General features: G+C 65.6%; 1 protein-coding gene across 1 annotated transcript; it reads right to left on the bottom strand.

The window, feature by feature from the left end:
- Positions 1 to 469: 469 nt before the first annotated feature.
- TTYH3 (tweety family member 3) lies at positions 470 to 27,859 on the bottom strand. Its single transcript, XM_006915872.3, has 14 exons — positions 27,635 to 27,859; positions 13,672 to 13,841; positions 13,233 to 13,344; positions 12,851 to 13,071; positions 12,409 to 12,504; positions 12,146 to 12,218; positions 11,803 to 11,878; positions 11,056 to 11,111; positions 10,338 to 10,430; positions 8,899 to 8,991; positions 8,520 to 8,656; positions 6,467 to 6,640; positions 5,583 to 5,658; positions 470 to 3,216 (listed from the first exon to the last, which is right to left on the bottom strand). The coding sequence occupies exons 1-14, from the start codon at positions 27,755 to 27,757 to the stop codon at positions 3,142 to 3,144; spliced, it is 1,575 nt and encodes a 524-aa protein (XP_006915934.1). The 5' UTR covers positions 27,758 to 27,859; the 3' UTR covers positions 470 to 3,141.

The following is a 27,859-nucleotide window of genomic DNA, read 5'->3' as shown; positions in this document are numbered from 1 at the left end:
GGGCTGCGTCCTGCCCCACTGCTCACTCCCTCCCCTCCCAGAGCCCGGACACTGGGGACCTTGGCCCAGCCCCGGGTCCTGCTGTCCCCTCTTCAGCACCCACTCCCCAGGGAACGTCACCAGGCTCTGGCTTCTGACACAGTATCTATGCCAAAGGCTCCCACTAGCCCTCGCCGCCCAGCGCTCTCCCCAAACCCCAGCCCCATCCACCTGTCCCCTGCCCGCCCCGCTCAGGGTGTCTAGTGGGACCTCAGGCTCCCACATCCCAAACCCCACAACCCTACAACCGTACAGCACGTGGTCCGCTGGGCCGGGCTGGTATCCCTCACAGAGCCGTCTGTCCCGACACCACTGGCTCCTGGGGCCGCTGCCCACGCGACCTGGTCCCCCCAACACCAGCGGCTCCGTGCACACTGCTGACCTGTCCACGAACTTGGGGGCTGGGGCAAAACAACTCAGGAAAAGAGGCCTGTTTTTTAAAATTTATTTTAAAACATGAAACCCAAGCTGAATAGAAACCACAGAAATTACATTGACAAGATTTCTAGTATTTGTCAAGAAAAATAAAGCCCCCAAAGAAAAATCAACCCCCAAACCCAGTTTGGAAAAAAAAAAAACCAAAAACCATAAACAGCGACAGCACATCCAGCCATGGCCCTGGGGAGGTCGGGCCTAGGAAAACGCCCAGGGGCTTGGGCCTCGGTCCCCACTCAGCTCGGGGTAACCCACACCAGGGGAGAGGGCAAGGCCGGGAGGGGCCGGGGAGGGCAGTCTTCATGAGCACAGACCACATGATCAAACAGAAAGCACCCCCCCTGCCACACGCCCTCCTGCAGGGCCGGGCCGGCTGGGGACCAGTGCTCCAGCTGGAATTGCATAGTGAGATGAGGTGGGCACGGCCGGGGAAGGGTCAGTGGCCGGGGGCTCCAACCAGGCGTCCCGCAACCCAAACCTGTGGCGGCAGCCAGGGCCTACGAGTCAGGTGTCCCAGTGAGACCAGGCCTCCTGCTCACCTCATGGGGCTGAACCCTGGGGGGCTGTGCGGCCTCCCTGCCCCCCATGTGGTCAAGGACCAATCCCCCAAGATGCTGCAGGGCCTGAGGGGCCCAAGGCCCAGTGGCGGGGGGTGGGAATGGCTATGGAGAGGTCACTGGGATGGGGGCTGGTCCGGGAGGGGGCCCCAAAAACTTAGGACAGAAAAACCACCAGCCCAGGACCCCCTCCTCTCCACGGGCTGAGGCTTGGGTTGAACTTTTTGACTTTTCCACTTTTCCTTTATTCGGCCTCGGAGAGTGGAAGGAACTCGGTGAGGTCACGAAGTCACCGACGGGGCGGAACTGCCAGGCGGTGCGGGTCCCTGGCTGGGCCGCCGCCTCCCATGCTGTGCACACTCGTGCTCGGCGGCCTCGTCAGCCGCGGGCGGCTGGTTGTGCTTCTGAGCCGCGGCAGAGTATGTGGTGGGCGCCCGGGCAGGGCGGCCCAGAGGCCAGGATGCTCCCGCCCGTGGGAAAGGGCGGGCAGCGAGGTCAGCCATGCCCAGGGGCTCAGATTCGAGGTTGGGGCCCCTGGCCCACCTGGGGCACCCCGTGTTTGCCCACGCCCCCCTCTCCTCCCAGTGTGACACTGCCCAGGAATGGGGCAGCAGCAGCCTGGTCCCCGTCCCACTTACCCTTTTGGTCCCAGACACCAGCACAAAGAAAAAGGGTCACAGAGGAAGGGAAGGTGGGCGCTCCCCGGCCCGCCCAGGGAAGGGGCACTGCCCGCTGCTCCGCCAGTCAGCGCCCACGCGCCGTGAACCGCGGCCAGCTGCCCGCCTCCACCTCGGGGCCCTGGCCCGGCACGCAGGCCAGAGCCCACACCTGGCCTCTCTGTCAGGCCGGCCAAGCCCGGAGCCAGAGGAGGACTTTCGGTCCTGGTTTGGGGGTGGCCACAGCAGGAAACAGCAAACATTGTACACTGAAGCCCAAAGCACCTTAGGGAAGCCTCACTCCCACTTCACAGCTAGGGAGACCGAGGCCACAGGGACCTCGGTCCTACAACCCAAAGGACACCTGTTCCCAAGACACAGTCCTCCTGGGCAGCACCTGAGGAGGGCTCTCCGGGCCCGCGGGCTGCCTGTCGGGCTACGTGCCCCACAGCAGCGCCCCGAGAAGTGGCTGTGCCGGCCTGACTCCGCCAGCTGTGCAGGCCTCAGGGCTGCGCTCGCCAGCCTGGCCGGGGCCCTGCGGAGGCTGGGGTGAGGTTAGTGGTTAGTCCCAAGAGGGCAGCAGGGCCACGGGCTCATTCACAGCCAGCTCGGGTCCAGCCCCTGAGGCCGGGCTCCAGGACACTGCGCCTGTCCTGGACGGAAAGGGGACCAGGAAGGAATGCGCTGGGCTGGCAGCCCTGCAGCCCACCTGCCCTACAGATGACAAGTGTGGTTAGTGCAAAGAATGAACCAGAAGCTGCCACATCTGAAGGGCGGGGAAGGGGTTTGGCACCAAGGAGGCGGCCAGCACTGGGTGGGCAGCCTGGGCTCGGCGTGACAGTCGCTGTCCTCCTGCCGCCGTGGAGGGCTGGGTGCCACAGGCGCTGGGGGAGAGAGCGATGCTGGGTGGGAAGCAGAGAAGGGGGGCCCCCCCAGAGGCCCCTGGCAAGTGGTGGGGGGCCGTGGTCGGGTGGGCGAGAGAAGGAGCCGCACACACAGCAGAGGAGCAGGAGGCGCCGGGGCAGGGCCTCGCCCGCAGCCTGGGGACGAAACAGCGACCGCGAAGCGCGGGGGGCGGAGGGGAGGGGTGGGGGGTGCGAGATCCGGGGTCAGCGAGCCACGGAGGGAGCGCCGGGGGCAGCACCGTCATCCGGCCTGGAGCAGAGCTCTGCAAACCTGAATCCTGGGAGGGCAGAGGGGCGGGGCGTGGGGCAGCAGGGCCCTGGTGGTGGTGGTGGAAATGACCCGAGGCGGGTGCTGACCCGGAGCTCCCGCGTTCCTGCCGGCCCGGGGCCCTTGCCGGGGACCTCTGGGCTCCTGCGGGAGTGGGGGTAGGAGCCAGGGGCCTGGCACACGTGCGGGGGGTCCGGCGGGGGGCCACGGCGTAAGCAGCAGGGCTGGCACAGGGAGGAGCTGGGCGATTGGCACGTGGGGTGGGCGGCTGGCTGGGTGGTCTAGTGGCCACTGCCGCTGGAGTCGGGGCGAGGCTGGCTCGTGGCGAGGTATTTGGCTCTCATGCTGGACGTGTACTGCAGAAGACAGGGAGGCGGGTGGTCAGCAGGGCACGGGCATGGGCCTCGGTGGGGTGAGCCAGAAGCACCTCTGGAGGCAGGACAGGATGCAGTGGCAGGGCTCATGGCCGTGGGGCAGGGGGCTCGGGAGGGGCCGGCTGGCCCCGTACCCAGACTGAGCCTCGGCGGGTCCCACGGAGCAGAGGCCCGAGCCCCGCTCCTCAGGCTCAGGATGAAATGAGCACACTGGGCTCCAGCCCTGTCTTGGGCACCTGGTGCCAGGTCAGGCAGAGCTTGTCCCTTCACTCCCCACCCCAAAGCCAGAGTGTGGAGGCCCGCCACACACGAGCTGTCTCCTCTCTCTGTAGGACCCTGGCTGAGGGGCCGTGAGGAGGGTATCACGCAAAGGCGAGGTCAGGCTGGGCTCCAGAGAGAGTCAGATGGTCGCTGAAAGCCCGCAGCAGGGCATGGGGCACAGGAGGGCCATGGCCACTCTGCCCCATCACCCTGGGAACGGAGGGCCCCGGAAGCCAAGCAGGCCCCGCAGGCTGAGGTGACGCAGCTGCCCGCTTGGGGGTGCTCAGGGTCACAGACTCGGGCACACTGGCGGCTGGAGGAGGGGACGGCCTGTATATCTCAGCCACCCTTGTCCAACCCAAAGCACGAGGGCCTCGTCCAGGGCATGCGTGTGTGCTCACGACACACCTGGAGTGGATGTGTGCTACCGCCAGTGTGCGAAGGGCCACACCCCGAGAGGCGGGAATGGAGACCGAGGTGTGTGCCACACGTCACCAGCGGGGAGAAGTCTGGCCAGCCACACGCTAACCCCACCGTCCACCAGGGGCTCCAGAAATTCAAGTCTCCACCCCTCTGTCCCCAGACCAGAAGGGACACTATCCTCTGGTTCTGCGAGCCCTCCCAGAACGCCTGGTGAGGAGGAGGTATGCGTGCTGGTCAGGCGGCCAGGAGACAGTGTGGGAGCAGTGGCACCCGAGGGCGTCATTCCATGACATGCAGCAGGGCCGGGGTCCAGGGGGCTGCAGCCGGGACCCCTGAGGGAGCCCATGCAGGTGTGCACAGACGTGGGGACAGCGAGGAGCAGCGTACACGCGCACTGCATGAGCGTGTGCTCGAGGGCCGGGCCTGCCTGCTGCACCCCAGGACTCCCGCTCACTCCAATTCCGCCTCTGAGCCCCGGTGCTGGGCACAGGCATGCACGCGGGTCTGGGTGAACAGTCTCCTTGCTGAGAGGTGACCAGGGGGGCTGGGGCCACCTGCAGCTGGGCCAGGAGTAGGGAGGGGTTCACTGTCCCTGATGAGAAGAAAGGCCACCGTCCAGTGCCAGCACCAGAGGGCTGGAGGCCACAAAGCCCACAGGCCTGTGCCCACCCAGAGCTGGCCCCATGGGTACCGGTCTAAGATGGCCTCAGGGCATGCCTGATGGTCCCAAGGCCAGCCCTGATGAGGGAGCAGCAGTGAGCAGAAGGTGTGAGGCACGGAGGTGCAGGCGGTGCAGGGCAGGGGACCCGGGTGGGTCAGTACCTGTCACTCTGAGGGCACAGCCACCACCGTGTTCGGGCACTGTCCATGGGCTTAAACTGCCAGCCCGTGTGGCTGCCAGAATCCAGGGCAGCCAGATACCGCTAGGATGGCCCAGCGTGGGAGGGGCGCAGGAGAGAGAGAAAGAGAGGCGGCCTCAACGCCAGGGAGCAGGCCCGGCCTGGGGAAGGCCACGGGGGTGGGTCATGGTACTGACGAGGGCAGCCGAGCATGAGGACACAGCCTGGGAGCCCGCACAGCCCCAGCTCCGTGCTACAGGGCACGACGGGCCACCACACACGTGGGCGGGGATTTCTGAAGCAAGGTGGCCTTCAGCCTCTTCAGCCGCCCTGTCCTTTGCAGCCCACCACCTCCAGGAAGCCCACCAGGGCCCCTGCCTCTCTGTGATCTCCCCCTTAGCATCGAGCCACCTTGTCCCTCATCCACGTTTCACCCCAGGGCAGAGGAGACACCAGGCCAGGCTGGAATGGCCCGGGTCCAGAACCTGGCGGAGCCTGGGAAGGCAAAGAGGGGGAGGCACACCGGGTGGGAAGAAGGTGGGGCCCCTCGGAGCAGAGCTGGCCACCGGCGGCTGACCCCTGGCCACCCGCTCTGGCCCCAGGGCACCTCAGCGCCAGCTCGTGGGCCCGCCGAGCCCTGTCCACTCAGACCAGATGCCTGCAGAGAGTCCCGGCTGGGGACAGCCCCTGGTGCCCACTGCAGGCTCACAGCTGTCCACGGGGCCTGCACTGCCTTTGAGGGCCACTCCAGACCGCCCAGGCGGCAGGGCGATGACCCCACCCAGGCCTGGGAGCTCCCAGCCTCCCTCCTGCCCAGAGACTTACTGAGGGCGGCGGGGACTCGCGCCCGATGAGCGGGGTGTTCTCACAGCGCGGGTTCTGGAAATTGGCATTCTGGCTCCTAAGGCACGAGGAGAGAAGGGCCGTGACTGCTGGCCGCTGTGGTCCCAGCTCTAGGTCAAAGGGCCTGTTCTGGGGGCAGGCAGACTGGTGCCCACCCCACACTGCTCACTCCAATCCTGACTGGCAGGCAGGGCGGGGTACACCCTTTGTGCATTCCTCACTGCCCTGTATGTACCTGCTAGCAAGGGCCTGGGGCGTCCCATGAACCTGGCGCAGTAACCAAGGGCTCAGAGGGGGCCCATGGCCACCCGCCCGCCCACCTGGGCGCAGCCAGAGCCCACCCTCGCCTGGCTGCTTGCCTGCCACGCAGCCAGGCCCAGCCCTTGGCCATCCCTACTTCCCAGACACAGACCCTCCATCTGACCGAGTGGCCTCCCTGTGGCCTGGGCGCAGGAGGTGCTCAATAGCGGGCTGACTCCACCCCAAACCAGGCAGCCCCCCAGCCCTAATGGGACCCCACTGCCTGAGGGCCCCACCTCCTTCCCGCCAGCCTCTGCCGCGCCCCCTGCCTCTCTGCCGAGGGCCCCACCTCCTTCCCGCCAGCCTCTGCCGCGGCCCCCGCCTCTCTCTCTCTCTCCCTCTCTGGCCCTCCTCCTCCCCCTTTCTCCTCTCTCTCTCTTTCTCTCTCTCTCTCTCTCTGGCCCTCCTCTTCCCCCTTTCCCAACACCCCTTTCTCGCTTCGAGGGCTGGATCTGCACTCTACGCTGTGGCTTGGCTGACGTGGCCCGCGGCCACACTGCCTGCCCCGTGACTCAGCTCTGCCTGCCCCTGGTTGGGCTGCCCCCAGCTCCCGCGGTGTGACTCACATGTATTCGGTGACCGGGGCGTTGCTGACAGTGTGAGCCGCGGCTGGGATGCTGGTCTCGCTGCCGTAGCTGCTCCCGCAGCTGTACAGACTGGGCATGTGCACACGGTAGAGACTGTCGTGCGCCTGCCGCGGCCCGGGGGCGGCCTCCTCCTCCCCGTCGTCGTCGGGGCCTCTGCGGGAGGGACAGCAGCGCAGGCTCGGGCTCTGATGCCAGGCCGCCTGCAGGGGGGCGGCCCTGGTGCACACACACCTGGTTCCGACGCGGGCTCGGCCACAGACCCACTGTGGGACAGTGGGCAAGTCACCCCGGCTTCGTCCTGTCTGAGATGGGTGCCAATGGCTTGTGCCTTGGCCTGCGTATGGGGACACGGGCTGAGCCAGTTAAAAGGATGGGGCTGGGCCCCTCTGGGGAGCACAGACAGCTGGGTGCCTGGAGGTGGCGGTGCCCCCTTTCTGGCTCCGCAGGCCCCGGCCTGCATCTTCGGGTGCCCTGAGCCCACAGGGCCCGCCCACATCCGGGGAGGACTGAGTCCCGTCCTCCCCGCCCTGGTGCCCGCTAGCTGTCCACCCGCCACCCCGCTCGCGCCGCTGCAGGGCAGGGCGAGGCGGGGAGCCGCGAGCCAGGCCTCCGGCCCTGCCCGGCCCCACACAGAGCTCAGCGCTGGGCTGCCTGCTACTGAGGACAAAGGTCAGCCAGACTGAGGCACACGTCCCATCTGCCCACCACCAGCCGGGTGACCTCGAGCAGTCTCTTCGCCACGCCCCACACAGCGAGATGAGCAAGACGGTGGCAGCGGCCGGCTAAGCCAATTACCAGCCCAACCCAGGGCTGAGCCCGAGTGGTTCGCCGAGTGCCACTGACCCTTTACAGTGAGGAGGCTGAGGCCCAGAGTGCGGAAGTGACTTCTCCACGGTCACCCGATAAGCAAGGGGAGAGCCAGGATCGGAATCCAGGCCACGTGGCTCCAGGGCGGTGCTCTTAGCCACCCTCCTACAGCTGCGTCTTTATTACCACCGCCCGCACCACCACCGCCACCGTCACCGTCACCGTCACTGCCACCGTCACTGCCACCATCACTGCCCCCACCACCACCACCATCACCGTCACCATCACCACACCGCTAACACAATCACCATCACCGTCACCACCACCAACACAATCACCATCGCCACCACCCACCACCACCCATCGCCACCATCACTGTCACCACCACCATCACTGTCCCCACTGCCGCCATCAACACAATCACCATCGCCACCATCACCACCAATACAATCACCACCATCACTAACACAATCAACATCGCCACCACCATCACCATCACCATCACCACCACCACTAACACAGTCACCACCGCCACCACTGCCACCGCCACCAGTGGCAGCATCGCCACCTCCATTACAATGGAAAGTAACGACAAAGGGAAGAGATCTGAGCTGAGCCATGTTCCATTCGAGCTGGGCCTCCACGCAGCGGCCAGAGCCCAGATGGGAGGGGAGGTGGTTAAGTGTGCGAGGTGCGCCATGGGGCCGAGGGCAGGGCCTAGCATGGCCACACACCACGGAACCCAGTAAGACTGAGGGGACTGAGGCAGGGGCTGCGAGGATCCCCCCCTTCAAAGATGAGAACATAATGGCCCCAAGGGAGGTAGCTGCCATCCTCACCACCCGGCTGAGTGGCCACAGAGGCCATGCTACCTGGGCCTTCCCTGCAGCTGTCCCCACAGCCAGCTAGCTGGTCTCTGCACCCACAACCCTGCACGTCCGCACCTAGGGGTGGCGAGACGGACGAGGCGCGGAGGCAGCACTCTGAGGTGGGGGAGCCTGGTTCTCCCTGCCTGGGCTGGGAGCGCCTCTGGGCTGTTTTCCATCCGCAAATGGGGGTGCTCGCCTCAGACTCACAGCCTCACAGTCACTGCAGAGGCCTAGACAGTGCTAACACGTGAGGAAGCACTTGCCCCTGTCCCTGGGGACGAGGACATGGGCTGTCCAGGAGGCAGGCCCCTACGACATACTGTGAGCTGTGGCTCTAGGACCTCTGTGAGCCTCACCTCTTCTGCTGCCAGGTGTGTGGGACGCTGCAGACGATGGAGCTGAACATGAGGGCCGTGACGAAGGAGAAGAGGGCCAGGTAGATGAGGCCCTCGACGCCGTCATAGCAGAAGCCCGTCAGGGCCTGCACGTAGTCCTGAGGCCGGCGAGGAGGGAGGCGGCCAGGCCCACAGGGACCGGGAGGGAGAGAGAAGGGGGAGCGGGGGCAGGGTGAGGACGGGATGCTGGGGCCCTGGCCAGCTCACAGCAGCCTAGAACCCGCCCTGCCCCCAGGGAGCTGGACGCGAGGGTGGATTGAGTCCCCACCGCCCAATGACGAGTCCCTGTCCTGAGCAGCCCTCCCCAGCTGCGGGGCCCCGGTCCAGCAGGTGCTCTCACCAGGTGCAGGCTGCGGCAATCCACCAGGGCGGTGAGGTGCTGCAGGTTGACCTCCGTGCCGTTCAGCACCTCCTGGACGCGGAGCAGAGGGTCCTGGGGGGCACAAGGCACGCGAGGTCGGCGCCACGGTCAGGACGGGGAGCCCGAGCTAGCCACAGGGGCCCGGGGCGCACCCCAGGCTTCGTGCACCCCGTGCCCTGCCATCGAGACCACTCTCAAACCCGCACTCTCAGTCCCGCAAGGACCCTGGGCCTTTAGAAATGGCGGCCCCAGAGTCTGTGGCCTGGGCTCGGGGGGCGGCTGAGGAATGGAGGATAGACGGGGAGAGCGGGACCCACCCACGTCTGTCCAGTGCGGCCACCACGATGCGGTCCCTTTATTGTAATGGGAGAAAAAGAAATACCTACGTGCGTCCTGACGTTGACCTGATTCTTTTAAAAAATCATATTTTAAGGAATAATTAAAGGAGAAATTCTCATGACATTTTAAGTGACGAGACACTGGACCCAGCGCTGCCTTTTGTGACCCGTTTTCTAAGGATCCTGTGCAATCTGAAATGGATTCCGGGAGGCGACTTACTGCTGTGGACGGAACGGTGTCCCCACCCCCGGTTCGCATGTGGCAGTCCTGAGCCTGGACCTCACACATGACCGTGAGGAGGCGCTGAAGATAAAATGACACGGGGGTGGCCCTAACCCAGTCTGACGGCTGTCTCACCAGCAGAGACCAGGACACAGACACACGCAGAGGGACGACCGTGTGAGGACGTGGAGAAGAGGGCCATCTACATGCCATGGACAGGCCTCAGGAGGAGCCAGCCCTGGCCACACCCTGACCTCGGACGTCCAGCCTCCAGGACTGGGAGAAATAAACGCCTAAGCTGCCCGCCAGTGTGGTCCTTTGGGATGGCGGCTCGAGCCAGGTAACCACCTACCTGTCCACTCAGCTGCACAAAATCAAGAGGGGGCCCAGACTGTGACAGAAACGGGAAGCAAAAGGGAGTAACCTTCAAGGATGTTTTACGTGTAAACTTTGAGAAGAATTCATTAAAGGGGCCGGCGGCGCATGGCCTCGGAGAGCCCATCACGCAGCGCTCCCTGCACCTTAGGGAGGCGGGGTGTTGTCTAGAGCAGTGACAGAGACACATGTGAGCACGTGCTCCACCCCGAGCCGCAGGAAAGCACAGTCTCCTCAAATCCCGAGGATGCCCCCAGGGGGCGCCCCTCACACAGGAATCACAGCAGGCAGATCCTGCTCTCTCTTGTTCCTGCGTCTCGTCCCCTTTCCATTTTTCTAATAGGAAGTGTTTGTATGACTTTTAAAATACAGAACAGGATTATTTTTAGGAACCTACCAAAATCCCTGGAGAAATGCGGGGACATGTAAGGGGCGGGAGGAAGAGAGCAGCCCACTCCCATGGGGCCCAGCTCACCCCTCACCTTGGAGGCCGGGTACTCCCGCGGAACGGTCTGCAGAAGCTCGGCCACAACGTCCTGCATCTCCACCAGCGCCTTGTGGCTCCCCGACAGCTTCTACTCCACAGAAAGGCCCCCCGATTTCAGCAGGGCCGGACAGCCTGCCCCCCACTCCCCCACCGCACACAGACCTGAGGCCCCAGCCCACACACAGGGCATCCAGCCAGTGAGGCCACTGAGGCTCCCGGGGTGGGCTGGCTGTGCCAGGACCAGAGGGGGCACCTGACACGGCTCTGTGGGCCTGCAGGGCACCAGGGGTCCACACACCCAGACAACACAGACCCCCGAAAGTACAACTTTAAAGCAGACGGGCAGTCCTCGGGACCCCAGAGGGCTATGCAATCACGTGGAGGGACAGCACCCCGTACCCCAGAGCAGGCATGGCCCCTCCGCGTCCCGCCCTGCCCACCCACATCTTTGCCCTGCAGGGCCACCCAAGGGCAACCAGGAAGTGAAAGGCGGCCCAGGAATTCGGAGGCCATTAAGGGCCACCCAGAAGGCTTGCACCAAGGACACCAGGGTGATAACCCCAGGGGCAGTTAGTGATGTCAGCACTGCGTTAGCCCAGCTCCCTGCCCCCTCCCAGCTGTGCCCTGGGGGCTCGCAGGGTCCCAGGAGGCAGGACATTGGGAATGTGGGGCCGGGACCTGCAGCGTCAGGACAGGAGCCACCGAGCCCTCACCTGCTGGAAGGGGTTGGAGGCTCGCGGCGAGCAGGCCAGGTAGTACTGCAGGATGTCTGCGGAGAGAGGTCAGGCCCCGCCCTGAATGGTGACATGGCTGTGCAAGCCCTAGGTGCCTCCCGTCTTGGGGACCCTCTGGGACCCAGCATGGAAGGGCGCTGGGAATAAGAGCTGGAGGCGGGGCAGACACACACCCGGGCCCTCGGGCTGGGGTCCCGTCCGGCTCATGTCGAAACAGAACACAGGACCCGCTTTGCTTTGGCCGCCTGTAAATGGGGCTGGCACGCTGGCCCCACGCGCTCTGCCCGGCCCATGAGGGGCGGCTCCGAGGAGTGAAGGCCTGGAGAGGCCAGGCCGATGGCCCCGAGGCTGGGACAGTGGCTGTCTCCGGCAGCCCTGCCGGCCCCGCAGAACCAGCTCAGCCCTCCCCCACCGGGACAGACGACCCTCCCTTCTGGGGGGGACATCACTCACAGGCTTAGCTGGAACGGCTCCCTCATAAAGCAGGTTCAAAGCCAGCCCCCACGCTTCCCCGGGGCTTGCCTGGGCCATCGGGGAGGACAGTCCGGGGAGGGGGGGGCTGCACTTCAAGGTCACTCAGCACCCGCCCGCTCTGCCCACGACTCAGTCCTGGGTGCTCACTCCTCCCCTCGACACGCAACGCCTCGGGAAGTCCCTCGGCCTGCTCAGCGGGGTCTCCTCAGCCTGGCCGCGGGGGCGCCAGCTCAGACACGGCCACACACTCACCCCCACTCAGCACTGAGTGCTCGTCCACCATCCTGGTCACATAGGTGTCGGGATCCACACAGAAGTCACTGGAGCCCTGGGGTGGGTGTGGGCAAGGAAGATGGGGTGACCAAGCTGGGCCCCCCGAACCCTCAGCTCTCAGCGGTAGCCTGGCCAGCCAAGGCCTTTTGTCTCGAAAAGGAAGAGCATGAGCCTTGCTGGGGGCCCAAGGACAGGTCCGCAGCCCTCCTGTGCCCCGGGTGTCTGGGGGTGGGGTGGGAGGGGCGAGGAGAGCACCTTCCTGCACGGCCTCCCCCATGCCGAGCCACAGCAGGCGGGGACCGCCCTCCCTGCTGCCACTCACCACAGACGCAGCCAGCTCCAAGCCCAGCGCACCCCAGCTGATGACAAGGGCCAGGACTCCCAGCAGGCAGACCCTTGGGGAGGATAAGGGGCGTCAGCAACCCCTGACCAGGGCGCGGGAGGGCCAGGTCCCAGGGCACATCCGGGGGTCCCCCCCATAGGATCTATGGCTTCCCCCGGGGCAGACCCTGTGCTTGACCCACTGATGGAGGAGGGTGGGGGAGCTGACTCAGGGAGCCCTGCAGGGGGGCGGCCCTCACTCACCCCACCAGGATGCCCTTGGAGCTGCGGATGAGGCCAACCAGCACCAGCAGGCAGATGGCGACGTCCAGCAGCAGCAGGCCCAAGTAGCCCAGCCACCTGCGGGCAGCCAGCGTGTGGGCCAGGCACAGGGGGCACAGCGGGCGGGGGCAAGGAGGGGGTGCTAGGGCAGGCCAGGCACCTAAAGCTAGGGCCTGTTCGACTGGACAACAGCTCCCCGGCCCAGGGGGCATCCGCAGGCCGTTTGGGACGTGTGGGCTGGCCTCGGCTCCACGGGGGACTCCTGCCACAGCTGTTGCTGGAAGCCAGGCCCCGCCAATCCGTAACACCTCAGGCGCTGGGTGCGGCAGCCAGCTGGCCCTTCAGAGTAACACTTAACCCAGGGCCGGTAGCGGCTGGCGGTGGGGGCGGGGCAGGGGCGGCAGGAGAAAGGGCGGGGCCGCACCTGTACCAGTCGTAGAGATCGACCTGCTCCGCCAGCGTCTCCAGCGACACGGCTGGGTTCCTCCAGAACGGGATGGCAGCTGCATAGCCCAACAGTGTGTCCAGCAGGCTCTGCAGCCGCTGGACTGCCCGCAGGGGCTCGGGTCGCGCGGCCAGCTGCCGCTCCAGGCTCTGCAGGCTGGGCTCTGCCGTGCGGTTCAGGGCGGCTGCGGTGTCCCACACCTGCGCCAGGCCGCGGGGGTGGGGTGAGCCGGGGAACCGGCAGCTCGCGCACGCCCACCCCTCGGCTGCCCCTCCCGGGCCTCCTCCCACACGCTCGGGCACCCGTGCAGACGCAGGGTTCGGCAGCAGGGAGAGCCCCCCTCAGCCCGGCGGCCACTCACGCGGTCCTGGACCCCAGCCACAGTGCGGTTGGCGTGGCGGAGCGAGTAGGTGGCCCGGTGGATGCCGTCACTGGTCTCCCCGTTGCCGTAGAACCCCACGGCGATGCCGGCGCTGGGACAGGGCGAGGCCGCGTGAGCCGGTGGGTCCTTCGCCTCCCGCGGGGAGCCTCTGCAGGGGACCTGCGGCACCCCGCCCCCGCCAGGCCCCGCCCCTCTCCCCGGCCCCGCCCCACGCTCACCTGCAGACCAGAGTGGCGATGATGACGCACCAGGCGGTGCAGCAGCAGTCGGCGTCCAGGTGCTCCTCGCTCTTGCGCCGCCGGCAGCACAGCCAGAAGGAGTAGAAGAGCAGGAAGAGGAGGTCCAGCGCGAGGCAGGCCAGCGCGGCGGCCCCCAGCAGCAGCAGCGCCTGCAGGCGGCCAGGAAAGGGCGCGCTCACCTGCAGACCAGAGTGGCGATGATGACGCACCAGGCGGTGCAGCAGCAGTCGGCGTCCAGGTGCTCCTCGCTCTTGCGCCGCCGGCAGCACAGCCAGAAGGAGTAGAAGAGCAGGAAGAGGAGGTCCAGCGCGAGGCAGGCCAGCGCGGCGGCCCCCAGCAGCAGCAGCGCCTGCAGGCGGCCGGGAAAGGGCGCTGGAGATGGGGACCCCCTAGGGCCGGGGCGCACGCACTCGCTCCCAACACCTGTGTGACGTGCCTGTGGTCACCCGGACCCGAAATTCCAGACTCACGTCTTCAACCCAGGCCCCGCTCAGAGGGGCCAGGTGGGCAGGGCCATGAGGTCCAAGGTAGTATAGGTGTGAATCCGGATCCCTAAGCAGACCAAACCCAGTGGGAGGAGGTGCTCCGCGGGGGGAGGCAGGTCCCTGGGCGGGGCCCGCGCTGCTGCAGACTGGCTGCCTGGCCCAGGAAGGTCCTTAATCTCTCTGAGTCTGTTTTCTCTGGTAAGAAGAGGGTAACGCTGCCCCCGCCCCCCCAGAACAGGTGGGCAGTCTCAGTTCTGCCGGGCACACAGCTGGGCCCCGGGAGGGGCTGTTTGCATCAAGGTCCCATCCTGGCCACCAGCACTGAGGCTGCCTGGACCCACGGCCTTTTCAAGCAGCCCGAAGGGCCCAGGACTCCCCGCCACGTCCCGGGGGGCACCCTCCTGTCACGGAGGCTAGATCCTCATGGGAATCAGTGATGTCTGCTGCAGGATCAGCTGTGGGCCGGGCCCTCGGGTGGGGGGAAGCACACAGCACCCACCTTCCTCTAGGAAGAGATGCCAGCCCTGCCTCCCCAGGCACACACCTGTTTGCCCGGCCCAGGGCTTCGCCCCATTCACGGATAAACACGCAGACTGCAGAGGTGCAGAGGGAGGGCCCACAGCCCGCGTCACAGCCCCTCTGAGGACCTCGGCGCCTGTCCTTTTCGGGGTGGGAGCAGTGGGTGACACGGGGCAGCAAGCTGGGCCTGACCATGTGTGCCTAGTGGGGTGGGGCAAGTAAGTACCACCACACAGAAGGCCTAACACGTGGAGACACTCACCCAACAGGTGCCACTGCAGCTGTGGGAGCAGGCACCCCCCGCCTCCCTCCCCACATCTGAACACTCGGCATGTGGTCCTCCCTGCGACCTGGGCCTTGGGAGCCACTGGGAGTGGAACCCCCAGGCCGCCCACCCCCTGCAGGGCCCCCCGGGACAAGAGGCTCAGCCACAGAGGCACTGGGACCATAGCGTGTCCCAGCAGCTGTCTTCCAGGAGACGGTTGCCAGGCAGCAGAGGGACGATGGCACTGGGAGCTCGGTGGCCTCAAAGGCCTGCTCAGTCCACTGGCCCCAGCCAACCCCGACTCCCACACTTGAGCTGGGGCTCGCCTCCATTCCACCCGACCCGGAAGGCACCTCCAGCCGTGGTCTCCAGCCACACTGGTGCCCTAGGGCCAAGCTGCTGTCTGGAGGCTGGGCCTCTGTGCCCTCCAGGAGGCACGGGATTGGGGCACCCTTTCGGAGAAGCCACTGCAGTCCCCCACTGCCCCCCATTGGCAGGAGGGCCTGATGGGCCCAGACCACCCCTGCCCATCGGCTGGATGGGGGAGGGAACAGGCCTTGTGGGGCTGGCACCACCCCGTCAGCCCAAGGCTCCCTCCAGGTCCTGGGGCACTCATGTCGGTGGAGACTCCAGGGCCCAGTGGGGGGGCTTGCCCACGGTCACATGGGGAGATGGGCCAGGCTGCAGCGGGACGTGTCCACGTGGGAGTCCAGAGCCTGCTGGAGGGCCCGGACCCAGTCACGGCGGGGCGCACCCCTTAAGGGGCTTGGGATTTTTTTTCCACCCCAGAAGTCAGTACGCATTAGAGTGCCTGGGAGGGCACCATCTGTGTGTCTCAGGGTCTGCCCTCCCATGCCCAGGCTGGACACTGGTCAGAGGGGCCGCAGGCCCTGCCAGACTCGTGGTCACAGGTCGGAGGCAAAGGGGAGGGCACAGCACTGCCCCTCAGGGCCTTGGCTCCAAGGGACATCTGCACTCCCATAACCAAGGCCACCTCCAGCTCCTAGTCAGTCACCAGGTCCCAGCACTGCCACCTGCAGGCCCCACCCCCAACCCTGGGTCAGACCACACCCCAACCGACCCGGAAGCTTCCTTCGAAGCCTGGCTGCCCTGGCTCCCTAACAGGCCTCCAGCCCCCTCACTGTGGGGCACAACCAGGAAGGCAGGGCCCCACCCCCATGTCCCCAGCCCAGCGGGCTCAAAGTTGCTGCTTAAACCCAGGGTGCCCTCCTGGGTGAGGCAGCCGGGCTCAGGGGCACCGGCGGTGAGCCACCCGCGCTCACACTGTCCTCAGGATCCATCGGACCACCGCCTTGCTGGTGCCAGGACCCCCACGCCCCCTCGCCAGACGAGAAAACTGAGGCAAGATGAGCATCATCACCAGCCCAGCGGGACCTGGCACGTGGGGCCAGGCTGTGCGGGCCCGGCCCCGGGGGCGTGCGGGCAGGCGGCGCCCCGACCTCCCCCCGCAGCTGAGTTGGCGGCTCGTTTTCACGCTGGGCTCTTGTCCTCGGTTTTTCTATTTTCTTAAACCACGAACACGTTCTACCTTTATAATTAAAACACACAAAACCAGAAACCTGCGCGCAGCTCTGCGGCCGGGCGTGGGAGGCTGCTGGCCTGGGTCCAGCTCGGCCACACGCAGCTCCGGGAAGCCTCTGGTCCGTCCCTGCCGCTCTCTGTGCCCCGTTTCCTCCCCTGCAAGAGGGGGCGAGCAATTCCCAGCACTTCCCGGCTGTCCCGGGGAGAAGGGCCCCGGCAGCCACGAGGCCGGGCGTGGGCCCCTCTGGGTTTCTAGTGCTGCCGCGCGCTCCCTGCTGGCGCCCGGGGCCCCAGGAGCCGAGATCGAATGGAGGAGCCCCAGGTCTCGACCCCGGCAGGATGAGGACCGCCAGTGGCTGCGCACGGCCACCCCAAAACTCAGACCCCAGAGGGGCGGCCCAGCTCCCAGGGAGCCAGCCACCCCAAAACTCAGACCCCAGAGGGGCGCACGGCCACCCCAAAACTCAGACCCCAGAGGGGCGGCCCAGCTCCCAGGGAGCCAGAGTGCTGAGGTCAGACGCTATCCGGCCTGTTCTAGATGTGACCAAGTCAGTGCCCTTGACCTCTGTGCGTCAGCTTCCCCACGCGGGACAGCGGGACAGCGACGTCAGTCTCCGAGAGCGGTCACTTAGGGTTAAAGGAGGTGACACGTTTAAAGGCTAGAACAGCACTTGGGAGCCGGCAGGAAAAAAATCAGGGCCCCCAGGGGGTGCTGCTCCTGGGTGCTCTGCCACCACGCAGCCTTGTGGGCTGGGGACAGGAGGCGGGTGTCCTGGCTGCTGGAGGGGAGGGAGCCCAGGGCGACTCCGAGGAGGTGAGCGTGTGCACGTCCCTACCCACATACACGTCTGCACATCCACACGCACCTCTGCACCGCATTCCCACACACGTACACACCCAGAGACACTGACACACACAGTGTCACCCTGTGAGCTCCCCGGCAGTGGTGGCGACAGCGGCCCGTGGCTGGAGGCTCCTGGTGGTTCTGGGCAGGTGGGTGGGATGGAGAGGGGTCCAAGCCCCTGGGCGTCAGACACTCACCAGAGCCTGGAAGGGGGAGAGGTGGCAGGCCAGCCAGGGACAGCCTCGCACACGAGCACAGTCACCTGCTTGGGGGTCCTACCCACCACTGCCCTGGGGGAGGACACTCCCACCCCAACCCTGCAACGCTGAGGGTCGAGGCGCGGGTGGGACCAGTGCCCAAGACACCCCGGGCCAGGCCCTTGAGGGTTAGAATCTGACCTGGGCTTGGAGGGGTACCCGAGGGTGTGAGATTTGTTCAAGCCCCTCACACGAGCACAGTCACCTGCTTGGGGGTCCTACCCACCACTGCCCTGGGGGAGGACACTCCCACCCCAACCCTGCAACGCTGAGGGTCGAGGCGCGGGTGGGACCAGTGCCCAAGACACCCCGGGCCAGGCCCTTGAGGGTTAGAATCTGACCTGGGCTTGGAGGAGTACCCGAGGGTGTGAGATTTGTTCAGGCCCTTCCGGCAGGCAGGGACGGTCAGCCTGCTTCACAGCGGGAGCCAAGTGTCCGGCACACAGGGTTCCGCCCCCCACCCCACTCTGTCTGCCCAGCTCCAGGAAGCCCCACCCCCAAACTGTGAGGCCCAGGACCCCATTTCTACCACCTGTGTGCTGGCTCCGTCTGCCCACACCTCCCCGCGGTGGGGCTGGAAAGGCCTCAATAAGTTCACTTGGGACTAAGTAAGTCTTGGCACGTGGACACGTGGGGAACCCCCACTCCGAGACGCGGGGGCTGCTTCCTCTCCTGGCAGGACGGCCAGGCGTCAACGGCAACCCCAGGGGGCCAGCAGCAGGACAGCCTCACACAGCCCCTGCAGGGAGGTGACAGCACCCTCCCAGGTTACACGGGAGGGCACCCAGGCTTGGGGCACCCAGCACCGGAAGCTCAGATCCCAGCCTAGCACTGAGGACCAGGCACAGGGCACCCAGCACCAGAGGCTGCTTCCGCCTGCCCCAGGCCAGGCGTCCAGCATGACCTCTGCCCCAGTCTCCTGAGGCCAGGTTCCCAGAGACCAGGCTGGCATTCCCACAGGGGCCCCGCCCGTCCCTTCCACCGCCGGCGTCCCCATTCAGAAAGAGCATGGGAAACGTCTGATCAGCATCTGGGCTCTGACCAAATGGAATTTTCCGTCTGTGATGGAAGTGATGTCAGCACTTGGTCAGGCGAGGCGAGACACTCGGGCCCGTATCCTGACCGCCGGCCACGGTGCTGGCTGCCAGCCACATGAAGCGCCAGGGACCCAAGGGCACGTGCGGTGGGACTCGGGGTGGCCACGCGTGCACCAAGGGGTCCGCGGCCCACACACACGCCTGGCTCTCCGCTCGTTTCACAGACCTGGACCACCCCGTCCCTCGCATGGCCCCTGCGCCCCCGCCACAGAACGGATCTATCCACAGGGATGCCCTGCCCCACGCCCACACTGCCCCCGCGCCCTAAGGCCCCCAAAGGCCCCTCCACTTTTAGAAACACCAAGAAGCCAGAGCTCAGGGTCTGAGGCTTGTCAGGGGGACCCGACAAGCCCCCAGGACACCCTCCCAGCCTTGGCGGGGAGAGGGTGGGAAGGGGCCCAGGGCAGCGCTGTCCTGCTTGGGCCTAGGCCGGCTCCCTGTGCAGGTGAGTGGACCCGGGGTGCGGGCTCCCTGGCTCAGCCCCAGGCTTCCTGGTGGTCCGTCTGTGAGGGGGCCCCAGGCCGGCCCTGTGAGGGGAGGGTGTGTGGCATGCCACCAAATCATACCAAGCGCTCTGCAGCAGGGACTCAGCTCCACCCCAAGATGCACAGCGTCAGAGGGCACGAGAGAGGTGCTGAGGCCTGAAGCCCGGCCTTCCGCACCCTGCACCCCCCTCCTCGCCCCGGCTGGCTGCTCTTGCGCCGGCCCTGGACACGGCCTGTCAGCACGTGGGCGTGTGCACCGACCCGGGTACGATGCCACAGTAAGATGCCCAGCCCACCAGGCCAGGAGTGCCACGCGTGACCCTGGGTCAGCAGACCCCTGTGCCGGCCGCAGGGGAGCATGCCACACCAGAGCCACACGCCAACTGCTGGGGCACACGCCCCTCTCCCACCTCCGACACCCACCTTTCCGGGACAGCAGCCTCTGCGCCCTGACCTACTGACCCTGAGCGCTGCCCTGTCCACTCAACCCCTCCATGGGCCACCACAGCCCACAGCCAGGCTGAGGAGTCCCCTGCCCCTGTGAAACCCTCGAGAGGCCCCCGACCCCAGCCCAGAGGCCGCGTCCCCGCCACAGCAGCTTGACCCCTTGGCCAGCCTCGTTGTGGGAAGTCACATGCACCTAGGCACAGGTACTCAGTGGGAAGGGAAGATTTGGGGACCAGCAGTCCAGAGGTGACTGGTAGGCTCCAAGAGGTCAAGGGACTTCTTCAAGGGCACACAGCTGGTGGGCTGAAGCCAGGATCCCAGCCCAGGCCAGCGTGACAGCAGCCCGAGGTCCCGCGACTGCCTGTGGCACAAGAGACCAGCAAGGTGGCAGAGCGGGAGCCGGGGAGAAGGCTGCGGCCAGCAGGCTTGCCCCACCTGGGCTTGGCCCTCGCCAGCCCTCCCTGAGAGGCAGCACTGCCGGGTGGCACAGGGCTGGGCTCCGGAGAGAGGGCAAGGCCAAACTCCGCTGGGGGCCCGGACCACACTGCCCTGAGACCCACACGTCCTCAGTAGTAGACAGGCCTGAGCAACCACACGAAGGGCCCTCAGCCCAGCGCCTGCCCCAGACCGAGGAATGCCAGCACACGTGGCACCCTATGCAGCACCGGACCAGACACTGGGCAAGGGGACAGACCCCAGCTGGGCAGGCCTGGGGGCTCAGAGGCTGGGGGAGCCAGGAAGAGGAGCTGGGAGGGTGCAGAAGCCCCAGGAAGTGTCCCCTAAACTGCCACTGTCAATCAGAGGGTGCTGACTAGGCACCGTGAGCGGTGGCGACAGTGCAGGCCAAGGGCCAGTACAAGGTCCAGGCAGCAGAGTGAGGGCTCTGGTGAACAGTGAGGAGGTCGGTGTGTGTGTGGGGGGGGCGGGGACAGTGGGCCCTCCACTGTGTCAGAGGACCATCCTGCCCCGGCCCCAAACCGCCAAGGGCCCTTCTCCCGAGGAAGAGACCAGGGCGGGGGTCCAGCAGGCATCACCTGGGAACCCACATGTGCCCAGGCGGCAGCCCCAGATGTGGGTGAGGAGGGGGAGGGGCATCGGGCCGAGCCCCTCCGTGTCTGGGGACCCAGCTAGGAGGGCTCACACCCCACAGAGCTCCCCAAGGGCACCCTCTGATTGACAGTGGCAGTTTAGGGGACACTTCCTGGGGCTTCTGCATTACATTTGGCTCTCAGCTTTACATTTGGCCTTGCTGGCACCCAGACCACCCAGGGCAGCACCCACTTCCCAGGCCAGAAGGTACACCCAGGCCACACACTTAAGTGATGTAGGCAGGGTCTGAGCCAGCAAATGCCTCCCAGGCAAAGCTCTGGAAAAGGACTTCGCACCTCCTGGGCCAGGCAGAGTGGGTGCTGCAGGCCCGGCTGGAGAGCGAGCTGGACGCTGAGCTGGCTGTGTGGCCCGCAGCCCCCCGCCCCTCCACACGCTTGGCCACGGCTCCCAGATCCCGGCCAGAATTAAAAACAGACTTTCCACCGAGCTGGGCTTGGGTTTCTCAAATTCCATGACGGTGAGCTCGTGGCCCTGCCTGGGACAGCGCAGCCAGAGGCTGCAGTGAGGGGGCCGTGAGGGGCCCAACTTTCTGTCCAGTACCCCCAGCCCAAGGTCCGAGGTCCGAGGTCCAGGCCAGCAGGGTGCACAGACACGCACCAGCTGCACCTCATGGCCACGCAGGCACACACCACGCTCACCTCGCCCTCCAGGGAGACGAGGGCAGAGCCCCAGCAGGGCGCCGAAAGCAGCTCTGGCAAGTCACTACCGGACCCTGTGGCCCACCAGGCCCGCTCTCCCCAGGGCCCCGCCATGCCGCCCTGGGGACCCAGGCCACAGCCCTCAGATGCAGCCGGAGGCCACCAGACAGGCCTGGTCACATCATCGGGACTCGCCTCCACCAGCGGCACAAACCCAGACTCAGGCCTGGCCTGGACCAGGTACCGGACGCCCAGAGTGGCCCTCACCATGGTCAGGGACCCAGCCAGGGTGCCCGGGGCTGGAGCAGGCGGCGAGGCAGGCACACCACGGCAGCCGCCCTTCCCAGAGGCAAAGCTGGTCACTCTGGCTTTGGGCAGCCTGGCCTCACCCCACGCCCTCCACCAACACAGGACAGGCCGGCCACAGTGGTGCCTGCGGGACACAACAGTGGCCTCGTTGGCACCCCTGCCCCTCACAGCCCACCTGCTCCTCCTGTGGGGATCCAAGCCTCCATCAGCCTTCTCCAGGGAGGGGGGCCGTGCTAGCTGGGCAGAGGGTGGCACATGCGTGCAGGCCTGTGTGTACGCGAGCCCATCCGGGCTCACAGGGACCAGGCATTGGGCAGAGGTGGTGGACAGGGGGCTCACGAGGGGCCCCATGCAGCCTCTTCTCCACAGCCCACCCGCCCACCTTGGTTCCACCAAGCCTGGCCCAGGACACCGCTCAGCCCCCACCTGGCCCTGTCCCCAAGGGCACGCCCCACACCCAGGCCCCTTCTCCTGGCTCTGAACAAGAACAAGAGTGGCCTCAGAGCCAGCTGGCACCAAGGGCGGCCCCATCCTGCCCCTGGCACTGGGCTGGAGGCCTGGCCTTGACCGAGGTCCAGTACAGCCCGCACAAGTGACAGAAACATAGCAAAGGACACCCGCTGCCTCAGCAGATGTCCACTATGCTGCGGACCCCTAGGGAGTCCTGCTGAGCAGGCAGCAGACCCAATTCTGCTGGCACCTGCCATCCTGTGTCCAGCAGATACCCCAGGGCAGGCCTGGACACTTGCAGGCCCTTTCTAGGACCTTAGGCCAGGGATGTCCTCTGGGAAGTGGCCCTGCCTCTGGCTGCGTGAGTGGCTCCCTGCTCTGGGTGACACAGTACCTGGTGTGTGCCCAACGAAGCCTTGCCACACAGGGTCCTCACTCTCCCCAAGACCATGGAGAGCCCCCGAGACACCTGAGGGCCGTGTGTGTCCCAGCCCAGCACAGGGCTCAGAGGGGCCCTCTGCAGATCCCAGGAGGCAGGCACAGCATGACCGGATGCTCCTGGGGTCCTGCCACACCTACAGCCTGTCCTCTGTCACATGCCCCAATTCCTTGGGGGCCACATGAGGCACTTCTCATATCTGTGGCCAGTGCTTGTCTGCAGATTCGGTTCCTCTTCTCCCCAGAGGACTCAGCAGTGTGGGGGAAGGGGGTCCGGCCCCGACATCTGCTAGGGGGCCCAGAGCCTCTCCCCCAGACTCAGGAACTGCTCGAGGGCTGTGTGCACGGGGTGTGGGCTGAAGCAGGAGGCTGCCTGTGTCTTCCGCTGCTGATGCTGCCTGGAGAGTGGCCTCTGTGTGCATCTGGAGGGATGATGGCGCCCATCCCCAGGGCCACTGTGTGGCCCCCCAGAAAAATCTTTATGAAACATACAGCGTGAGCCTCTCTGGCAGAGTGGCTGTGGCCTGGGGGGTCAGAGCCACACAGTACACTGCCCAGAGCCTGACCAAGAGCCCCTGGCCAGGGACAAAACAGCTGATGTCCCTTCCCTGCATGTCCCCTAGGCAACGAAGTAGTGCTGAGGACAGAGCTTGTCCACTGTATCCTCAAACCAGGAGCCACCGAAAGGCCTAACAATGGAATCTGGTGACGCAGACACCACACCGACGCCAGGTAGAGGACACGGAGTTCGGCCCCAGCACCTACGCCCAATGGGCAGGCTTGGTGGTCGAGGCAACCCATGGCCCAGCCTTCCCCTGGCCAAAGGCAGGCACGTGACCCCAGCTCGGCCAATCAGATTTCCCCTTGGACCTTGACACTAGCAGAGAGGCCAACAGCCAGAGCTGATCTGGCCCAGAAAGGGGGCTCCCTGACCACCTACCCCAGCATGGCCTGCACCCCAAGGCCCAGCGCAGGAGACCCATCCACGCAGGGGTGCTTTAGAAGCTTCCGCCCAGCTCCTCGGAGCGCTGTCACATTGGCTATGTTTCTGTCACTTGCAGCCTCAGGATCCTTACTGCTACCATGGGATGCAGTCCAAGTACCAAGAAGCAAGCAGCATGGCATGGCCCTGAATACGTGATGTTTCAAAGCAGTTGACAAAAAGGGCGCACAGTGTGACTGCAGTTTTAAGCGACACCCCCCACACACAGAAGTACGTGGACAAAGTCCTGCTGGGCAGGGTTTTTTTCTGTCTCCGTACTGTTTCCTCGTTTCCAAATGTTCCATGAATGTGTATTACTTTTATAAACCAGAAGAGAAGCAATAAATGCTGTTTCTTAAACAGAGCGTATTTCCTTCCAACTAACAGTAAAGACGACATCAGAGCCAGGCCCACCCATAGGACATGGCTGCTCTGCCACCAGCCTGCGTCGGGCACAGGGCCGACCTTGCCGGAGTTGCATTAAACTAAGGTGCTGTGGTCTCTGTCAGGAGACCCCTAAGTGATCTTGAGTCCCCTCTGAGTGGCCCTCCAGTCTGCACTCGCCACCTCTGGGCACGGGGTGCTCACCGCCTGGCAGGGCCACGTGTTTGCACCAGAGGGACTCCTTCATCTTGGGCCGAGGCTCAGGCTTCTCTCTGCCTCAGGGCCTTTGCATGTGCTGTTACTGCTGCCTGCTTCCCCATGGTCTCTGCATGGCTACCCTAGTCTTATCTTTAGGGTCTTGCCAGAAACACCCAAGAACTCAGGGCTCTAATGGGAAACAGGCCCACACGCTGGCAAACTTGAGGCGACTGCTCCCGTCTGACCTGAAAAGTGGGCCAGTGTGCCCACCGCACACCAGGCTCCAGGCAAGTCCCAGCCCTCTGGGCCTTTACAGCCTGCTCGCAGAACTCCACGAAAGGCGAGGCGGCACCTCCCTCAGGAAGCCCTCCCTGACTACCGGGCTCCCGCAGGCCCTGTCCTGACCCAGCCACAGCTCTACACGAGGCCGTGACTGTTTTCCATCAGTGCTCCCCTCCTAAAGCCCCCTGAATTGGTGGAGGGAGAGTATGACTTCCACTTCAGGACACCTGGGGCAGTGGAGAGGCTCGAGGAGGTGGGGGGTCGTGAAGGCCTGGTAGGAGTCGAGGGGGTAAATCCCCGTAAGAGAGGGGAGCCCTGAAGCCCAGAAAGGTGGATGACCCCCCCAAGGTCACGCAGGTAGGAGGCAAGAGAGCTGACCCCAGGCCCGGCACTCCAGCCTAAATTGTCACCACTGAGCACAGATTAGCCTCAGGCCACATCAGGTCCCCAAACACCAGGCACGGCCCACGAGCTCGGCTGTGTGTCCATCAGGGGGCCTCCTCCCAACTCTGGCCTGCAATCCCTCCTCCATAAAACCAGAGCTCCCCACCCCATCCTCACCCCAGCTGCCTGGTGTTCAGGATGCTCTATGCTCCACGGCGATGGCCTGGCCCCTCCTGGCAGGCAGGTGGGAGATGGGGGTGGAACAGGACAGAGCAGCCCCCAGAAGCCCCTCTGCCTCCTTCCTGCACCTCCCACACAGATCCCATCAGCCCCACAGAACCCACACTCTGTCCATTCAGCAAACATCACGGGTCCCCAGGAGATGGGTACCACGGCTGGGGAGCCCCTGCTCTGCAGGATGGAGGCCTTGGGAAGTTGGGAGCCTAAGACCCTCAGTCCCAAGAGAAATCAGTCAGATCCCCCCTCACTGCCAAAGCCTGTGTGGGGCCAGCTGGGGTTCCGAGAACCCTCAGAACAGCCCCCATCAGATCCTAATCCTCAGTCATGTCTCCTGCAGGGGGCCGGCTGAGGGGACCCAGGAAGCCCCCAACCCTGCTCCCAGCTGACTCAAGCTCCTGGTAGGACAGGAGCCAGAGGCCTGAAGCAGGGTTCCAGCCCGACCCCCTGCCTACTACCTGAGCCTCAGGTGCTAATCTGCACGATGGGGACAGTCATCCTTCTCCCCCAGGCCTGCGTGAGGAAGGGTCAGAGAGATGTCCCCACACAGCACGCCAAAACAGGGATTTCCAGCGGATTTCACCAAGGCTCCCAACTGTGGCTGACAGGTGCAGGAGAAAACAGAGAAGAACGAAGGCTGGTCGCCCCACGCCACACACCTGCACCTGGCTTCACCTTTCCCCGGGGTGGCTCAGGAGGGAGAAGCCCCCACTCCAGCTGGGCCCAGTCCACAGGGCGCGAGTGAACTGTCAGACCCCCGAAGTCCAGGTTGGGGCTGGACATAGGCGGGCTCCTCGGCTAAGACAGGTGTGCTTGGTCAGGAGGGCGAGGGGCCCAACACCCACCAGTGGGACAGGGCGGCAGCCTCCCCACAGCGAGGAGTGCTCCACCACGGGAGGCAGGAAGGAGCCCTCGGCCACGGCGCACGCACCCAGGAAAGGGGCTGCCTCTGCTTCATGCCGGACCCAGCAGCAGCACCTGGCCCTGCGCCCCCACGGAGACCCTGCAGAGAAGGCGAGCTGGCTCCAGCTTCGGGATGAGGCAATGAAGGCTCAGAGAGGCCGAGTGCTTGCCCAGAAGCACCAGCAGAAAGGGCAGGGGCAGGACGCATGCCCAGGTCCGGTTCGCCCCACAGCCCACAGCCCATAGCCAGGAGCAGAGGTGGCGGGGGATGGAGACAGGCTGGTTTCCACCCCGTGAATTATTCAGTGGCTAATTCTGCTCCTCAGAGAGGAGGCAGGAGAGAGAGTGAGTCAGAGCCTTCCCACGGTGGAGGAGGGAACACAGCTGACGGAGGCGGCCAGAAACGGGGGGCCTCTCCGGGGCCGGGGCCCTGCAGGAGCCTGGGCTGCTCTCCCCACCACGTGTCCTGGAACCCAGCTGGGAGGCCCACGGGAGGACCGTGGGCAGCCCGGAGGGCAGGGGAGAGGCAGCCAGTCCCAGCACGGTTGGCGGCATGGGCAGGAGGCAGCCACAGGCCACAGGAAAGCTCCGCAGGGTCACAGACACCCCCGGTGCCCCAGGGGCTCCCCTGGAGCTGCAGAACTGACAAACGGCACGGGACTTCCTCAAGCAAAGCGCGGCCTGGCCTGTGGAAGCAGAGCCCCCAGGGACCGGCGTGGCGGGGCTGACACAGGAAGTTCCTGGGGAGCACAGAGTGCTGCCCCAACACCGGTCATCCCCCAGGCTGGGGTTCTAGAGCCTGGGTGTGGGGTTAGATAAAACCCTGCTGTCTCTGGACGTGCATGGGCCGACCCCTCGCCTGCTTTCTATCTCCTCACTAGGGCAGCAGGGCTGGGGGCAGGCGCCTGGCGAGCACTGAGGCTGGGAGCTTGGGGCTCCCCGCAGAGATGCGGAGCCCACAGTGCCCTCACCTCTGCTTCCGGCTCCCCTCTCCCAGATAAGAGAGGACATGCAGGACGGAGTTCTGAACAGGGAGGCATGACGGCCCATAGAATCCTGGATTCCCAGGCCATCCTCACGAGCAAAGTTGTCTACCCCACCGCCAGTCCGAGCAATGATTGCCAGACAGAAGCCCGGAGGTGTTCCAGGTGACCAGGCACCCAGGTCATGAGGCTGCTGGAATCCAGGTCCCCAGGCAGAAGGAAATGCCTACAGCCTAGTGCCTTGCCCTGCACTCAAATGACAGTGGCTCAGCAACAGGGGTGGCACTGAGATTTGGCATGACTTCAGGTCAAGGGCTCCACTGGGAGAGACTGGTCACTTGGGGAGAGGGCTGCGAAGGGCCCCACGACCCCCCGGGTCCACCTAGGCTCAGCTCCTCTCAAGCCTTGCAGACTGAGATCCACCTTGCATCCCTGTGGCCTGGCCTCCTCCCTTAGGGGCCACTGGCAGCCAGTCTGGGAAGGCCAGGTGTCACCACAGCACACACTGCACTGTGTGTACATCCTACAGCCAGCAGCCCAGCAGGTCGCAGAGCCATTGGGTCCCATGGGGAGGGGGCTCTGCCCGCGAACAAGTCCCCCCACACACACACACACCCATGATAGGCAGGGGGGCCTGGGCAGGAGCTGACAGCTGGCAGAGGCCGTTCTGTGGAAAGGAGGCGGCTCCAGTAACCCCAGAAAGGAGGGCCTCAGTGACAGCAGAAGAGAAGGCTAGAACCTGCAGGAGGGCCGCGGACCCCAGATGGGGACGTGGGAGGTCCCTGGACTCTGGAAAAGGAGAGACCCGGGGCCCAGGAGGAGACCCTCGAGAAGAAAGGGGGCCGTGACCCTCGATGGGGGAGGGGCCGTGACCCGGGGCCCTGACCTCCGCCCCCGCGTCACCTGCTGGTAGTCGGTGTCCTCGGGTCGGAACTGGCTGCTGGTGGCCTCCCAGCGCAGGTCGACGTGGGGCAGCCGGTGCAGGAGGCTCACCCACCAGGGCGCCGCGTAGCTGACCCCGGCCATGGCCGCCTCCGGCGCGCGGCCGCCGCGGGGCTCCTCGCTGGCCCGGGGCGCCGGTTCAGGGGCCCACCGACCTGGGCTTGACCGTCCGCATCGCCCGCGCGC

This window comes from Pteropus alecto, unplaced genomic scaffold, assembly GCF_000325575.1.
Source record: "Pteropus alecto unplaced genomic scaffold, ASM32557v1 scaffold56, whole genome shotgun sequence".
NCBI classification, from domain to species: Eukaryota; Metazoa; Chordata; class Mammalia; order Chiroptera; family Pteropodidae; genus Pteropus; species Pteropus alecto.
This window is presented reverse-complemented; position numbering and strand designations above follow the sequence as displayed.

Coding starts and splice junctions, on each gene's coding strand:
- TTYH3 (XM_006915872.3), bottom strand. CDS start 27,757: ATGGCCGGGGTCAGCTACGCGGCGCCCTGGTGGGTGAGCCTCCTGCAC. Junction 11,879..12,145: donor TGGAGCTGGCTGCGTCTGTG/GTGAGTGGCAGC, acceptor CACCCACCCCAG/GGCTCCAGTGACTTCTGTGT. Junction 8,992..10,337: donor GGGAGTACCCGGCCTCCAAG/GTGAGGGGTGAG, acceptor TGTGCCCCCCAG/GACCCTCTGCTCCGCGTCCA.